General features: G+C 36.7%; 3 protein-coding genes across 3 annotated transcripts; all 3 read left to right on the top strand.

The window, feature by feature from the left end:
- The first annotated feature begins 4527 nt into the window (after positions 1–4527).
- On the top strand, positions 4528–6818 carry LOC123322114. Its single transcript, XM_044909956.1, has 2 exons — positions 4528–4947; positions 6070–6818. Exons 1-2 carry the CDS (start codon positions 4818–4820, stop codon positions 6522–6524), a joined length of 585 nt encoding a protein of 194 aa, XP_044765891.1. The 5' UTR covers positions 4528–4817; the 3' UTR covers positions 6525–6818.
- Positions 6819–7530: 712 nt separating this feature from the next.
- On the top strand, positions 7531–9385 carry LOC123322381 (zinc finger BED domain-containing protein 4-like). The gene has a single exon (XM_044910326.1). The coding sequence runs from the start codon at positions 7805–7807 to the stop codon at positions 9383–9385; it is 1581 nt and encodes a 526-aa protein (XP_044766261.1). The 5' UTR covers positions 7531–7804.
- A 2572-nt stretch (positions 9386–11957) lies between these two features.
- On the top strand, positions 11958–16319 carry LOC123322380. Its single transcript, XM_044910325.1, has one exon. It carries the CDS (start codon positions 11958–11960, stop codon positions 16317–16319), a length of 4362 nt encoding a protein of 1453 aa, XP_044766260.1.
- Positions 16320–17849: the final 1530 nt, after the last annotated feature.

The raw sequence follows: 17849 nt of genomic DNA, 5'->3' as shown, positions 1-17849 counted from the left end.
AAACAATAACAAACATTATTTTTCCATAGGCGTAGCTTGGGACTTGGCTCTTTTCATTAGTATTGTTTAACTCATCACCAAAGAATTTTTCCCCATTAGAATGCCTAGTGATAGTGCTCGACAAAGATTGTGGATGGACCAGTTAAATTTCAAAAATGAAAATTACAAAATCTTCCAAATGGGTATATGTTTGCTCTGACCATTTCTATGATGAAGATTTCATCCTTATATTAGGTTGGGAAAAAAGAAATCCATTATTTTTTCGGTAGATGGCTGTAGTGATCGATATCTCGTAAATTATCGATCAAACAAATTCAAATTTATGCTCGTTGTCAAGGTAACAGTTCGCACTAAAAGAATTCGTTTGCAGTTTTTTGTTTTGTCCATTCAGTTCTGAGTTACACGGCGTTAAAGATGGAAGTCAACAAAGAGAAAATTCGGTACATTTTACAGTTTTTCTTTGATAAGGGCGAAAATGCAAGTCAGGCGGCTGAAAATGTGAATAGTGTTTATGGTCCCGATACTGTAACAGCTAATTACGCGCAATTTTGGTTTCGTCGATTCCGTTCGGGTATTTTTGACGTTAAGGATGCCCCTCGCACAGGCAGGCCCGTCGTCGAAAATGTCGACAAAGTCACTGAAATCATCGAAGTGGACCGGCATGTTAGTAGTCGTAGCATCGCCCAGGAGTTAAAGATCGACCACAAAACAGTTTTAAACCATTTGCACAAAGCTTAAAAAAAAGCTTGATGTTTGGGTGCCACACCAATTAACACCAAAAAACATGATGGATCGAATTTCCATCTGCGAAGCCTTGGCCAAACGTAATGAAATCGGCCCATTTTTTAAACGGATGGTGACTGGGGATGAGAAATGGGTCACATACGACAACATTATGCGAAAGCGATCGTGGTCAAAGCGCGGTGAAGCAGCTCAGACGGTGGCCAAACCGGGACTAACGGCCAGGAAGGTTCTGCTTTGCGTTTGGTGGTATTGGAAAGGAATCATTTATTACGAGTTGCTTCCATATGGCCAAACATTAAATTCAGACATCTATTGTCAACAACTGGACCGTCTGAAGCGAGAAATTGACCAGAAACGGCCAGAATTGGCCAACAGAAGAGGTGTCGTGTTCCATCAGGACAACGCCAGGCCACACACTTCTATAGTGACTCGTCAGAAACTCCAGGAGCTTGGTTGGGAAGTTTTGATGCATCCACCATACAGTCCGGACCTCGCACCAAGCGATTACCATCTTTTTCTTACATTGCAAAACTTTTTTAGTGATAAGAAATTGGCATCAAGGGAAGAGTGTGAAAATCAATTGCTGGAGTTTTTCGCTAATAAGGACCAAGACTTTTATGAGAGAGGCATAATGAAGCTACCATTAAAATGGCAACAAATTATAGAACAAAATGGTGCATATTTGACCTAAATCGGACAATGCAAAACATGTTAAATAAAGTCTTGAAGTTCACGTAAAAATAATGGATTTCTTTTGCCCCAACCTAATATTAGAAACAAAATGTTTGAAAACTGAAGCTATTCCATTCAGGATTTCATCGCCTGATCCTGGTGAGTGTACTAGATATTTTGAATGTATTCAGTAAAATCAATCATTTAAATAATGTAACTATGATGAATCTTGGGTAATAAGAACACTGTGATATAATGTTTTGATTTCAGTTCAAGTAACACATTAGCAGATTCAGACTTAAGGCCTATGACTCCCAGGGCTCATCAGATGTTGGCAGAGTTGGGGAGTTCTCAAAACTGAATGGTTCTGAATTCTCGAAAACCTCTGATACATAATGATTCCAAGCCTTGGAAGAAAAGTACATCACAGAGTAAAAGATTGGTCAAACGGATGTACTACAAATGGAACAATCAATTATATTCTGAGCAAATTTCGAAATAAAACTTTGAATTTGTTAAATCTTACACTAAGATTTTCAGCATTGGGAATAGATTTATATCCTATTCCACTGGAATAAGAAGGCAGCTGGGGACGATGTGCTTCATTGGCAGATAATGCAAATAAACTGTAGAGAAGATATTTTGAGGAATTTTACCTTTTTCTTGCATAAGACTCTGAATGAAAAGGTGCTGCAAGATCATTTATTCTATTTCATATTTAAATACGGTAAATAGTGGTACACAATAATGATTATTTTATGGATTGTTATTACATTATTTTCTTTCAGAATTTCAATGATTAATATAATAATTTTTCTCTTATAATAATGCGATACTCACCTCATATTCAATTGTGCTATATGGTTGAAAACAAAATAATACTCGATTCAAGTTCAGCAATGAATTTAGTAATGTTCAACGAAATAAAAGAATTATTCTTTCTGATTAGTTAATGAGAGTAATAATAGTTGTTATTAATGTTGCATATAAATGTTGAGCTACAAGATTATTGTGATATGTTTTTATATAGCCACTATTAAGTTTTCAATAATTTAATAGAACATTAAAATTTAAATATAACTTTGATCAAGATGCATTAACTATTTTGATAATTGTCTAATACCGGCGGTCTCATTTAATTTAGTGATCTCCTTATTGACCTATTAATTCATGTCATCGAACTGTAATATTTCTCTTGATGGAGTTGTTATTACATATTGAAATTTGTTCATAAAGGAGTTTGTTCATTTCTTCTATAGGAATATTTCTTATATTCCTGTTCGACTAAAAAGCAAAGTAAAATAAATAATTGTAATTTATTTCCAGATAAAATATAGAAAACCAAAATTAAAGGCTATATTACGTAATATGTACTACTGAAGTACTAGCTTTCAACATGATCGGATCTGTGTTGAATGATATGTAAATATAAATTTATCCCACATATGTGATTCAGCAATTCTTTTGAATGGAATCTTCCTGTATTAAAAAATTTCCCCTGACACAATAAGCGAACGGTCTAGTGTGAAACCTGAAATATCACGATGTATGGCAATGTTATACCATACTAAACAAAATTATAATTTGTTTTTTTTTTTTGAAGAAACACCAATCTGAGGCGCGGAGTTTTTCACGGAATAAAAATTTTGAATACTCGACAATCTTGTATGAATATTTCGTTTTGACAGACTGAAAATCTTCGTGCCTCAGATTAGTAACCCGAATTGATATCCCAGGGTTGAATAGGGGCGGTCTGGAAGAGAAATTTTTTCACGGAATATCACAAACATTTGCAAACATTTCTTCTTGACAGTCGTTAAAACTTCGGAGTTATATCGAAAAAAAATCATGCCTCAGGTGATTTCAGTTCAATTTATCGAGAAATTATATCGAACAATTTTATTTTTCAAACGAATTTATGGAGTTATCGAATTCATATATACCCATCATCAATATTCTTCACACTGCTCTAATCAAAGATATTACATAATATTATCATTCAAAACTTTTCAACTACGCCACTGGTTTCTGTTTACTGTTGACGCGTTTGTTTGGAAACATCCAGTGTTTACTATCACGACACAACATTCTATGCATCCAGTAAAGGGATGCACTGATTATTATTTTTTATTTGGGACTATTATTGACTAGACATGGGTAACACCACACATTAACACCAGCACCGGTTACTACATCAGCACACTGTGCTAACACGAATGTGTTGTGTAGCACACTGCCTCACTACTGAGCCCATGTTTTACTGTAACCAGTGCTGTACATACAAAATTACGTTGAAAAATCAAATACACGTGCTGCATTGAGTAACAGTTAACAGTGGCGTAAGAATAGGGCGGATATAGTATATGAAAAAGAGTAACACCCAAATATCGAATGAAAATCAATTGTTTTGATAGTGGGGTCCTTTACTTTACTGAAATCGATAGTAAGTAGGTACATCAATTGAATAAGACCTACTATATTTGTGGGGTAGGTGCGTGGTGGGGGTGTTATTGTTTAATGAAACTCCTTGAAATTATATATCGAGATAAAGATTTATAAATGTTCATTTCCATTTATGTATTCTATTAAAACAAGATGCGTTTCTCTACATTGTAGTTTCTTCGGATGTTTTCAAACAACTGGTATAAGAATATGATGCTGGAGTATTGTAAAATTGAGGAAGGGTTCAAAATTAGGATATAGTAATGATTTTTTGATTCTATGGGATTAGTTAATTATTATATATTATATATTATTATACATTAATTTTACCTAAGGGCCCTAAGGCAACTGAAGATTTAAAGTTGAACTTATTGAAAAGTTTGGAAATTTAACCGTTCGAAGTAGTAATTTAATGACTACACCAAATTGCCCAGTTCTTCACTCTTGAATGTTTTCAGTTGGATAGAGGTTCAGTGGAATTCTCATAGTAAGAAGAAATTATTTGTGTCTTCTCATTTTGAACTATACATAGTAATTTTTTATTACTTTGGGAATCTACCCGAACCTCTACCTAACATTCAAACTATTCTGTCTGGTCATTCAATAAATTCTCAGAATATTGAAATCTGGAATTTTATATTTTCGTGAGGCTAGAAATAGTTTAAGGGATTAAGCGGGCTGCGGACTACGAGCGATAATATAATATATATTATATCTCACATATTACATAAAAATCGCTTCAAAAGAAATAACATGTAACACCGCGCATTAATGCTATAATATATATCTATATCCGGGCGATATATTAAGTATCTGCAGAGATATGCTTTTCGAGCGATATTTCAGAATATATCCCACCTCCCACCTTACGTCTAAACCCCCGCGCCAGGAAATTGCAACTCAGTTTCACGCCTTTCGGGCAGTAGACACGGTGGAATTTTTCTAACCTCTTTAATAAAATGGAACGTTTAATTGAAAGCGTAAGGGAAAATCCATGTTTATGGAAAGTGGATGAAGAATATTACAAAAATAGTGAAATGAAGGAAGCAGCATGGAGAAAGGTTATAGTGGAATGCGAAATATCAGATGGTACGTCCTAATTTATTTATTTTTTTTTAATAATAAAAAGAAGTCATGACAAATTTGCATTAATACATATTAGATAATAAGTATGTACAAGTGAATACATTATTTATAAACATTTATGTTTTTAATAACAGGAAAAGTTTAATATTTTCTATTACCTAGTCTAAATTAAGTTACAATAAATATTCAATTATTTCAATAGCCGCGTTTTTTGCCAAGGAACAATACCAATATTATTGAAATATCTACAGAATTCTTCTCGTATAAAAAAACAATCATTTGAGTATCTACAACCAGAATGAGCAATTGGCATTAGTTGACTATCATCTAAATTTTCAATTTCATTATCATTCATGTTGTAATAATTGTATTTGATTAAATAATTATGTAAGACACACGTTGCTTTCACTATTTTGTCGACAAGTTCAACACGGCATTCAAAGGGTCGTCTAAATATTCTAAATCGAGCTGCTAAAATACCGAATGCATTTTTCACTACTCTACGTGCTCTGGACAAACGATAATTATACAATCTTCTAGATTCCGACAATTTGGATTGCGGATAAGCACGCATTAAATTAGTCATCAAAGGAAATGCTTCGTCCCCAACGAAAACGTAAGGCATTTCAATTCCCCCAGGATAGAGGGTTTCTTCAGGAGGTAAATTCAGTTCTCCATTTTTTAGTTTGATTCCAAATATACTATCTTTTAAAATTCCACTGTCACTAAATCTACCCATAGATCCTACATCTATATATACGAATTTCCGGTTTGAATCAACAACAGCTAGTAGAACAATCGAAAATGTTTTTTTGTAATTAAAAAAATTGGACCCAGAATTAGGAGGTGCTTTTATAGATACATGCTTGCCGTCGATTGCACCTATGCAATGATCAAATTGACAGTTGTCCTTAAAATCATTTGCAATTTTTATCGAATCGCGCTTGTAGTAGGCTCCGCTAGTACTTGTGATCGAAGGTGGTTCCACAACGCATCACAAACCTCTTCTACAATTTCTGAAACAGTTCTTTCGCCCATTCTATAACTATATGCCATTGCTTTGAATGAGTCACCCGAAGCCAGATATCTACAAAAAATAAACATTATTCATTTAATGTGCTCTAGTGAAAGAAGCCAAAAGTATGTGGAAGAAACTGCGAGATGGCCACAGACAGGCTTTAAATAAGAAGAAAACAACCACAGGCCAAGCAGCAGGGAGTGATAAACTTTGGAAATACGAAAAACAGATGAGTTTTCTTGTTCCACATTCAGCAAACAGACAAAGAAGCACCAACGCTACATCTATTCAAGCTTCACAATTGGCAGAGACTGATGAATCACTAGAAAATACACGCGATGCCGAAGACGATTCCCAATCGACCATAACAAATAAGGAAATAGAGCAAACAAACTATAATTACAATAGTCCGCGAAATAAAAGAAAAAATGATAAACTGATTGAATATCTGGAACACGAGCAAAAAAGAAGGGATCAAAAGTCGATAGCAAGAGACCAGTTGAGGCAAGAGCTATTAAGTATGAAGCGCAAGGAAGATACAGCACTTCATCAAATTCTTTGATAGCATGTATGAACAAACTTATTCTCTACCTGAACATCTACAAATAAAGGTCCAGCGGAAAATGTTTAATACTGTGATGGAGGCCCGAGAAGAACACATACAGCATCAGATACATCAGACAAATACTTCTAGTGCTACATATGACGAATATTTTGAAATCCCTGTCTTATCTCCAACGGATACCTCATGTTCTTCAAACACAACCTTGACTTACATGCAGTTGTAATTTTTTTTTGATTAATTTTTTTTATTAAATTTTTTTGTTCGATGTTTGATGTTTTGTTTAATGTTTAATGTTTTATTTTATGTTTTGATTAAACATAACTTTCTTGAATACGTTATTTTTTTTTAATGCCACTTATAAAATTTTTACTCACCTTAAAGTAACTGCTAGTCGCTCTAGCGAACTAATGCTTTCTCGTAGCTTTGTGTTTTTCTTTTTTATGTCATCGTTTATTAAATCATGCAGTTCAAAAAATTTTATTCGGTCCATTCGAAAATAATTCGTATAATTTCCATCACTTAGATCATCAAAGAGTCTAAATTCACCTCTTTCTTTACGAAATTTAATGTGATTGGATATCCAGAATCTAGGCGTTTTCTTTTTATAAGCAATAATTAACGCCAAATCATTATCACATTTTGCTTCTTCATCTTCTGAAGAGCTATCCAGGGTATCAAGTACTTTTTCGATGAAGTTTTCCATTTTTGAACGGCACAAACTAACACAACCTATCACTATGCCTACTGAAATAGTACTGAATATAAAATTTTTATATCCTAATCTGCTGCACGCTTAATATAATATATTATATCTCATGATAGAGCTATAATATATATTATATTATCGCTCGTAGTCCGCAGCCCGCTTTAGGGAATTAGGTACCGGCCAGCATGAACCAACCCCAATAAATAATTATATGAATCTCCTCATGTAGAACCAATAGAACCATATAGTAAATTTTTAATTTGGGAATTCCAGTGAACCTCTATCCTTTCCGTTGGATTTCTCATCCACACTTTCGTTGAATTTGGTCATCGTTTAAGGGTGTTACACTCTTTGAAAACAGGTACCGATACTGATGTACCGGGTTGTCGGTATATTTGTAACAAGGGCAATAAAATGATGAATCAATTTTTGCAACTTTTGCATATTTAAGGAACTCTGAATCGAGGAACGAAGTTCGAATGTGATTTGTCCAGTTTCGTTGTGTGTGAAAAGCGAAAAAAAAAAATTCTTTCAAGTGTGAAATTTCGTGAGAATAATATCTCAAGAAAAAATGTCTGCGAAACAAACAATTCAGGTGTGGCTTCATTTCTCCAAACCGAATGGAGAAAAAAGAGTGAAGTGTTTGTATTGTGGTCAGCAGTTATCGGTGTTGAATAATTCTACAGGCCCTTTGATCCGACATTTATCGAGGAAGCATCCTACCCAACAATTGATAAGGCGGTCGTCACCGCAGATTACGACAGAAAGAAGGGAAATAAGTGCTTCCAGTTCCTCCACATCCGCAACTGAAACGGTTCCTGCAGCAGCATCATTACCACTAGCAAACCGAAATATTTCGCAAGCAGTTGGCACTACAACGCGCCCTGTTTATGAATATTTCACTAGACCTCTGCCTAGCTCAAAACAAAGGGAAATAGATAGACAATTAATATCTATGATTACTAAAGAATATCATCCTTTTAGTTTGGTGGAGGATGAAGAATTCAAAAAACTAGTGAAATTATTGAGTCCTAGTTATAATTTACCGACTAGGCAAACTGTGTCGCATGCTCTAATACCAACAATCTATAAAGAGACTGTCGACATTGTGGAGTCGCGGCTAGCGAGAGCTTCGGCTATATGCCTAACTATGGATGGGTGGTGTTCAAGGAATAATGACAGTTTTTTCAATATTACTGCCCATTATATTGTTGAAGATAATGATAGGACATTTTTATCCTCCGATTTGTTGGGGTGTGATTCATACACAGACAGACATACGGGGGAAAATATCTGTGAAAAAATCAATCAGACTCTGTCCAGATTGAAAATTGATAACAGAATTGCAGCCATCGTCACAGATAATGCCTCCAATATGAAGCTGGGAGTGAGAACAGGTGGTTGGTGTCATTGGGGTTGCTTTGCACATTCCCTCAACCTGAGAACCCAATCTGGTTTGAAGGAAAAAGAGGTGCAGGTTGTGGTGGACAAAATCAAAGCCATTGTTCGATATTTCCACAAAAGTAGTCATGTTTTGGTAAAAATTAAAGAAATGCAGGAACGGTTGGGGCTTCCAATTTGGAAGCTGAAAAATGATGTACCAACAAGATGGAATTACACCTATGACATGATTAGACGTGTGTTATCCATGAAGAATGCATTGATATCTACGGTTGCAATGATGAATTGTTGCAATGTTGAGATGTTGAGCAATGAAGAATGGGCCATCGCCGAACAATCAATGGATATCCTTTCAATGTTCGACATGGTTACGAAAACCATCAGTGCACAAAAAAGTGTAACCTTGTCTTCACTTATAATTTATTATACGAAGCTGTCTAGACATCAAAGTTCAACGAATTCCTCAAATTTATTGCTCCCGGTGGAAAATTTGAGGCATAAATTATCAATGGAGCTATTGAAGAGATTTGGTGACATCGAAGATAATGAATTGGTGTCACAAGCTACAATCTTGGACCCCCGATTCAAGAAGTTCGGTTTCAACGACCTATCGAGATACAATAAAACCGTTCAAAGTATGTACCACAAGGTGGCTAATATAAAATGTGATGATATCACAACATCTGATTTACAAGAAAAATCAGCTGATGTCGAGAAGAATCCGAAAACGGATAAATATAGTGCTTTATAGGAGGAATTCGATTCAGAAGTGAAAGAATATCTGAATGCAATAAATCCTATGGCTTCTGCTATAGTGGAGTTCGACAAATATTTGGATGAACCATTGTTATCTAGATTGGATAAGAATGGGTTAGTGCAAGATCCGTTGATATGGTGGCATCAACAAACAAATATATCCCCGGCTGCCCGGCTGTTTCAACTAGTTAAAAGAAGGCACAGCGTATTAGCAACTTTTGTACCATGCGGAAGAATTTTTTTCGCATAGTGGAAAGATAGCCAGTGAAAGAAGAGAGAGACTGAAGCCAGATAAAATATCTCAAGTTGTCTTTTTAACTATAACTTAAATAATAAGGATTGATTGTTTTTTTTGTATGATCTGTTTCTTTATTGTTAATAAATAATTTATCTCGATAGCATTTTCTTCTCGAAATGGAAAACTTTTGAAATATTTTGCACAATTATTATAAATAATTGTAAAGTTTATGAATTGATTATTTTCAGTTTTATTAAATTATTCGAATTGTGTCGTTTCGCGTTCACCGCTCTTTCCGAACAACTAATTTTTTTGAGAAGATCAAATAAAAAAAATGGTTGATGGACAAACAAATTATAAAAATCTTTACAATTCACGACAAAAAATTTCCACACAGAAGTACAATCATTTGCTTGAAATAACAAAAGTGTTGGATAAAGATTACCATGACTTACAAAAATATACCACATGAAATGGAAACAAAAGACTGATTATTCTTAAGTAGAAACTAAGCGCCAGTGATATTTAGTGTTGATATGTTTTCCTATTTTCGTAGTCATAAGTTGAAGATCAATACCTTTAGTTTTGTATTATTTTTTTACTTTTAATACTCCTTCTTAAGCGTTATTTTTATATTTTCCTTATTTAATAAAATATCAACTTACACAGATTGCCGTACTAATGCCCATTGAAATCCAATCAATCAATAACACGTAAGTACTAAGAGTATTAGAAAGCAAGAACTCAAGACCTCATAAGTGATGTAGAGTACAATCGCGTTAATATGAACACGCGATCGTATGAACCCCTCCGTAATATGAACACAAAATTTTTTGTATGGACTACTCTGTAATATGAACAAAGTAAAATCTCACTGGTATAAACTTGTTGTAACTTGTATATTTTATTCAAAGGAATTTGTTTTCACGATTTATCGTTAGTTATTCATGACCGGTTCGCGCTTTCGCAAGTTGCCACTTATTGTCATTTGACGACTATAATATAACTTATAAAATGGTGAAAGTGAGTGGAGAATCAAGATGTTTATCTCTTCATAAGAAATCTCAAGTTCTAGAAGATATCAATAAAGGCCTGAGTGTTACCTTATTGGCGAAGAAATATGGAATTGCTAAGTCAACGGTTTGTCCCCCTGGTGTCAATTTTTGTAAATAAAAAGTTAATGCACTTCTGTTTGTTTACATTGAGGAACGGAGAATATTTTGGTGTTTCAATAAGAGTTTTCATAAAAAATATATATTAATCTGTTAGCATCAATGTTGCAATTTTAGCCATTATATATAATAAAAAAGGCAAGCTATCATAGCTATAACTCTCCATATAATCAATTCCTTCTATTATGATCGTGTAACGAGCCAAGAAGTTCGGATTCAAAAAATATTTTTCTCCTTCATCAGCTGATTGAGAACATTTTTTGCATAAATACTAATAGTATTGACCTAAAATACACTTTAATCCAGTTTCGACAACCAATCTTCAAAATTGAGGAAAAACAACTTCTGAGAAAAATGGATTTATTTGAAAAAAATCTCCAAACCCCTTCAAAAATGACAATGACTGCATTAACTTTTTACTTCGAACTTTCATGATCATGTCGCTGCAATCTACATTTGGATTCCTAATGAGAAGCAAAACAATATATGTGTTTATAATCTACCTGAAGAAAAAAACCGAGGTGTAAAGGAAACAATCATGCAGCTATGAAATTGATGTATTTCTCCATCAGCGTGTGTTCGCGCCACAGCGCTACCGTGATGAGCTGGACCTGCCATCTACCGCATCTTTTGCTTTCTTAGAGCTATGTAACATTTGCGCGGAAGGAATCTTCTCTTTACTTTAGTCTTAGTCATTTACGAACCTAAACACTGAATCTTCTCTTTACTTTAGTCTTAGTCATTTACGAACCTAATCACTAGTCAGTGTTTACATTTACTACATATACATTCACTCACTTACTCTCTCGATGTTAAAGAGCAAGTCCAGATTGTAAAAAGCGTTCAGTTCGAAAAACAATAAAGTTACCCTTTAAGTGAAAAGAGTTCTTTTGTTTTTCATAATCGTCAAGTTAATACAGTCCACGAACACCAACATGGTCCTTCGAGCCGGATGTGAAAAAGAAGTGAATAAAAGAGGAGAAAAGCTGGAAATCAGATTGCATTCGGCACCAAGAGGTAGTTGGTGAGTCCGTTCCTGTTTTTCCATTTATCCAGATCTTGTTATTCCCTTTTCACCTGTCGAGTTTTTAAAATAGTCGAAATAGTCGTTTTGTTTCTCAATTATTATTATAGCTCTGCTTGGCGTAGTGTTGAAAATGACCGATTCGTTAACTAGAAAGCGAGGGTCGCTAAAGAGCTCCCTAACAAATTTTGTTAAACACGTAGATAGTAAGAAAGACCTAGATAAACTGAGTGAAACCGACCTGATCCAGCTAGAAGAAAGATTAGATCGCGTGAAAATAGTATTTGATGAGTTCGAGGAGGTGCAAAACCATATAGAATTGGCAGCCTCCGAAGAAGCTCTCCAGAAGGAATATGAAATTAGGGCCACCTTCGAAGACACTTATTATAATTACCGGTCTATTGCCAAGTCCCTGTTAGCAAGTAAAGTAATTGTGGACTTCAACAGTCAAATCTCTTCAAGAAATTCCGCAGTGTCAGAGACAGGTAGTCCTACCAGTATTTTAAGTGGAGTTAAATTGCCAGTTATTGCCCTTCCCAAGTTCCAGGGAAAATATGAAAATTGGTTAGAGTTCAGAGAAACTTTCGAGTCTTTAGTTCATAGCAATGAGTCTCTGAGTTCGATTCAGAAGTATCATTACCTTAGAGCCTCCCTAGAGGGAAGTGCAGCCCTTGTAATCAAAGCAGTTGAATTCACAAGTGCAGGTTACACAGTAGCTTGGCAAGTTTTATGCGATAGATATAATAATACTAGACTATTAGTTCATAATCATATCAAATTAATCTTCGGTTTAGAGTCTATAACAAAGGAAAGTTCTTACAAGTTGCGTAAATTAGTCGATGATCTGTCCAAGCATTTGCGCTCACTAGAACAATTGGAACAGAACACAAAAAATTGGGACCCATTATTGATTTTTCTAGCATCAAGCAAGTTAGATGCTAAAACACTTAGTGAATGGGAAAAGCATTCCTTATCGTGTGATAACCCGACGTTAGAAAACTTACAAACCTTTTTGCGCAACCGTGCAGATTTATTAGAAACCCTTGAATTTAAAAGCGGTTCCAGTAGGTACGTGGCAGATGAAAACAAAAGGAAAGATTTCCGACAAAGTTCCAAATCCCTAGTTTCCAATAATTCTACGGCTTTGTCATGTTTCTTCTGCAAAGATTCTCACTCGATTTATAAATGTGAATCATTTTTAGGTTTGTCATTGGAAAAAAGAATAGAGTTTGTTAAACAGGCCAATCTCTGTAATATTTGTCTACTGAATAACCATTCGAGCAAAAAATGTAGGTCCGGTCCTTGTAAAAAATGCAAAGCTTGGCATAACACTCTTTTACATCCTGAAAATGAATACACAGCGGTTACCAAAGAAAGCGGCTCAAGTTCGAATAACGTAAACTCTTTAGCCAGTGGCGTAGACGTCCTCAATAATCACACAGTGTTATTGTCTACAGCAAAGGTTATAGTTTTTGACGAGTCCAATCAACCCGTTTCGGTACGTGCACTGTTAGACTCTGGATCGCAATCAAGTTTCATCACGGATAGTTTGCGTCAGCGTTTGGGTATATCAACAAGCAACGCAAGCTTAAACGTTCTAGGTATCTCAGGCAATATTTCAAAAATCAAAGAGAAATGCGTAGTAGATCTAAACTCTCGGTATGGTAAGTTTAAAGCGAGTGTTAACTGTTTCGTTCTTTCTAATATCACCAGTATGACTCCAGCGTGGGGGTTTGATGTTAGTTCGTTAAAAATTCCTAGTGATCTGCAACTGGCGGATCCCGAATTCAATAAGCCCGCTCCCATCGATATGCTTATCGGAGCAGAGTTGTTCTGGGAAATCATCAAGCCTAATAAAATTTCGTGCGGTAGGAACAAGCCAGTATTACAGGACACGGTATTTGGTTGGATCGTCTCCGGTCGCGTTAGTAATGATAACAACGTTCGCAACACTTCATGTCACTTGAGCACAAATCAAGAGTTATGTAGAATACTGTCGAAGTTTTGGGAAACCGAAGAGTGCTCCGTTGTCAAGCCTTGGTCACGCGAAGAAATTGAATGCGAAACAATCTTTGAACAAACCACTCGTAGAGACTCTTCTGGGCGTTTCATAGTCACTCTTCCTCTAAAGCAACATCCTAGCTGTTTAGGCGAATCACGTAGTCAAGCACAGAAGTTGTTCCATAGTACCGAACGAAAACTAAGCAAAAACGAATCGCTTAAAATTCTCTATACAAATTTCCTCTCAGAGTACATAGACCTCAATCATATGAGTTTAGCTGAAGAGCAGATAAACGATGATGTATGCGAATATTTCATGCCGCATCACGGAATTTTACGGGAAAACAGCAAGACTACACGTTTAAGAGTAGTTTTCAATGCGTCATTTCCTACCAGTAACGGAATCTCTCTTAACAATATCCAGTATATCGGTCCAATTTTGCAAGAAGACTTGTTGTCAATCATCTTGAGATTTAGACAGCACAAGTACGTTATTTCAGCAGATTGCGCTAAGATGTACCGACAAGTGCTCATCGAACCTAGTCAGCGAAACCTTCAAAAAATATTATGGCGTGATAGTCCCGACCAGCCGCTGAAATCATATACGCTAAACACGGTAACCTATGGTCAGGCATGTGCGAGTTACTTAGCAATTCGTTGCCTTTTCGAACTAGCAAAAGTGTGTCAAGACAGCCAGCCATACATTGCGGAAATCATTCGCCGAGATTTCTATGTAGACGATTTGCTTACAGGCGCTGATACTATTGAGCATGCGCAGAGCATTTGCGCTGAAGTTTCATCTGTTTTACTAAGCGGGTGCTTTGAATTAAGAAAGTGGTATTCCAATGAACCAGAAGTTCTAGCTAATATAGATAGCAAGGATTCTCCTTGCGGGATCATAGAGTTCGGTCCTGGGGAAAACGCGAAAACGTTAGGATTAACCTGGTCGTGTCACAATGATGAGCTATTGTACACGTTAGAGAATCTCGATGTCGGAAGTAGATGCACCAAGAGGCTCATTTTATCCGTAAATGCTAAAATATTCGACCCCTTGGGATTAGTCAGTCCGTCAATCATCATCACCAAAATTCTGATGCAAAGTTTATGGCTCGAGAAGTTAGGATGGGATGATGCGTTGCCCAGACATCTAGCCGATAGATGGTTCAGATTTTTAAACGATCTGCCGAATTTAGAGAAAATTTCAATATCACGACGAGTAGTTTGCGACAACCCTCAACGTATCGAGTTGCATGGATATTGCGATGCAAGCGAGCGTGCGTTCGGTGCATGCTTGTACGTAAGAAGCATCGACGTCGAGGGTAAGATACATGTCCATTTGTTGACTGCTAAAAGCAAGGTGGCACCTATTAAAACAATAAGTGTGCCATGTTTAGAGTTATGCGGCGCACTAGTTCTTTCTCGATTAGCGGACAAAGTTAAAAAATCAATGACACTCAAGTTTGACGAATGTTTTTTATGGAGCGACTCACAAATCGTTCTTGCTTGGATAAGCGCGAGTCCCAGTTCGTTGAAAGTTTTCGTCGCCAATAGAGTTGCAGAAATTCAGGGTTTAACTGCTAATTGCGAGTGGCGTTATGTACCTACGCGCGACAATCCCGCAGACTTAGTATCGAGAGGGCTCTATCCAAGCGAGTTGTTGGAATCACAACTTTGGTGGCGCGGACCGACCTGGTTGTGCCTAGAAAAAGGCAATTGGCCGAATCATACTTATGCAGTTGTCAACTTGCCGGAGCTAAGGCAGCAAACATGCGTCGCTATTAAAGAGTGTCAGGAAACCTTATTTCCTTTCGAGAGATTTTCAAGTTATACCCATTTGCTGAGAACGGTTGCTTACATGTTGCGATTTGCCAAAAACTGTAGAACGTTTCAGACTGAGCGAGTTTTCGGATGTTTGTCTAAACAAGAGCTGAATCGCGCTCGCACAATTTTATTGAAAATATCACAAATTCAATCCTTTCCCAGAGAAGTGTCTGATCTATCCCAACATCGAAAAATAAATGGCAAGAGCAAATTGTTAAGTTTGACTCCGTTTTCCGATTCTGCTGGCCTTATACGCGTCGGCGGCCGCTTAGAATATTCCGATTTGAGTTTCAACAAAAAGCATCCTATAGTTTTGGATTGCGCACATCATTTAACCAAACTGTTGTTTTCTTATGAGCATCTTCGCAACCAACACGTGGGTCCTCATAGCTTGCTAGCCTTTATAAGGGAAGAGTTTTGGCCTATCGGCGGTAGAAATATGGCGCGCTCAATCGTGAGGAAATGCATACGGTGCGCAAGACACAGAGGAGAAACAGTTCAGCCCTTGATGGGAAATTTACCGCGAGAAAGAATCGTTCCATCTCCTCCATTTAGCTGCGTCGGTGTCGACTACGCAGGTCCCTTCATTATACGTCATGGTTTAAGTAGAGGTCGCGGCGGCAAATTGGATTATTTATCTGCTTTGCTACAAAGGCTGTGCATCTCGAATTAATTTCAAGTCTTTCAACGGAATCTTTTATGCAATCCTTAAGAAGATTCATTTCCAGGCGTGGAAAGCCCAAAAAGATAGTTTCTGACAACGGCAAAAATTTTGTAGGTGCCTTTCGTGAATTAGGCAAGTTTTTGTCTCAGAAAAAAGACGAATTGACTTCTTCCTCTACTTGTGAGGGCATTGATTGGCAGTTTATCCCCCCATATTCCCCTCACATGGGCGGTCTTTGGGAATCAAATGTGCGATGCGTAAAGTCACACCTGAAACATGTTTTGTCCAATACACACCTTACTTTTGAGGAGTTTAGTACTGTTTTATGTCAGATTGAGGCTATTTTGAATTCTCGACCTCTTTGTCAACTTTCCCCTGATCCAAATGACCTCAGTTCCCTCACTCCGGCTCACTTCCTCATTGGCAGAACGCTGATAGCTGCACCAGAAGAAAATGTCACTGACACAAAGATGAACCGTCTTTCAAGATTCCAGTTAATGCAGAAGATGGAGAAGATGGGAGCGAGACTATATCGTAGAACTTCAATCCAGACAAAAGTGGAAAAGCGAGCATGGTCAATTGCTCGAAAATCAAATGGTAGTAATCAAGGACGAGCAATCCCCACCCACTGAATGGCGTCTTGGACGAGTCATAGCATTACACAAAGGTCAAGATGGCGTAGCTCGCAGTGCCTCAATCCGAACAAGTGCAGGAGTTCTAAAACGGGATTTCCAGAAGATTTGTCCTCTCCCCGTTGAGATTTGAAAGCTTGGGCTTTGCAAAGGGGGCGGCATGTTCGCGCCACAGCGCTACCGTGATGAGCTGGACCTGCCATCTACCGCATCTTTTGCTTTCTTAGAGCTATGTAACATTTGCGCGGAAGGAATCTTCTCTTTACTTTAGTCTTAGTCATTTACGAACCTAATCACTAGTCAGTGTTTACATTTACTACATATACATTCACTCACTTACTCTCTCGATGTTAAAGAGCAAGTCCAGATTGTAAAAAGCGTTCAGTTCGAAAAACAATAAAGTTACCCTTTAAGTGAAAAGAGTTCTTTTGTTTTTCATAATCGTCAAGTTAATACAGTCCACGAACACCAACATTCCACGAACACCAACATTCCACGAACACCAACAGCGTGTAGATTATAGTAGGAAAAGATGAACACACTGGTTTTTAATTATATATTTAATCAGCTATCGATTTCGGCAAAATACTTATACCATCATCAGGCTGTCCTGAAATGACACTCAGGTGCGAAGAAAAATAAATATTTCAAGAAAACCTTACTCTCATGAAACACAGAAACGAGCTGCAACTCATAAGATGTAGTACAAACATAACATAAATGAATTTCCACTTAAAATGGAAAATTTCATTAGTCCAAGACATAAATTAAAATGATAAACAACATATTGGTTGGAGTACAGATGTAGATACATTACAGCCATGCGTCACATAAGAGCCGCATAGAAATGCGTTTTATGTTTATATTTTCTATGCGGCTCTTATGTGACGCATGGCTGTAATGTATC

This window comes from Coccinella septempunctata, chromosome X, assembly GCF_907165205.1.
Source record: "Coccinella septempunctata chromosome X, icCocSept1.1, whole genome shotgun sequence".
Classification (NCBI taxonomy): domain Eukaryota; kingdom Metazoa; phylum Arthropoda; class Insecta; order Coleoptera; family Coccinellidae; genus Coccinella; species Coccinella septempunctata.
This window is presented reverse-complemented; position numbering and strand designations above follow the sequence as displayed.

Coding starts and splice junctions, on each gene's coding strand:
- LOC123322114 (XM_044909956.1), top strand. CDS start 4,818: ATGGAACGTTTAATTGAAAGCGTAAGGGAAAATCCATGTTTATGGAAA. Junction 4,948..6,069: donor GGAATGCGAAATATCAGATG/GTACGTCCTAAT, acceptor AATGTGCTCTAG/TGAAAGAAGCCAAAAGTATG.
- LOC123322381 (XM_044910326.1), top strand. CDS start 7,805: ATGTCTGCGAAACAAACAATTCAGGTGTGGCTTCATTTCTCCAAACCG.
- LOC123322380 (XM_044910325.1), top strand. CDS start 11,958: ATGACCGATTCGTTAACTAGAAAGCGAGGGTCGCTAAAGAGCTCCCTA.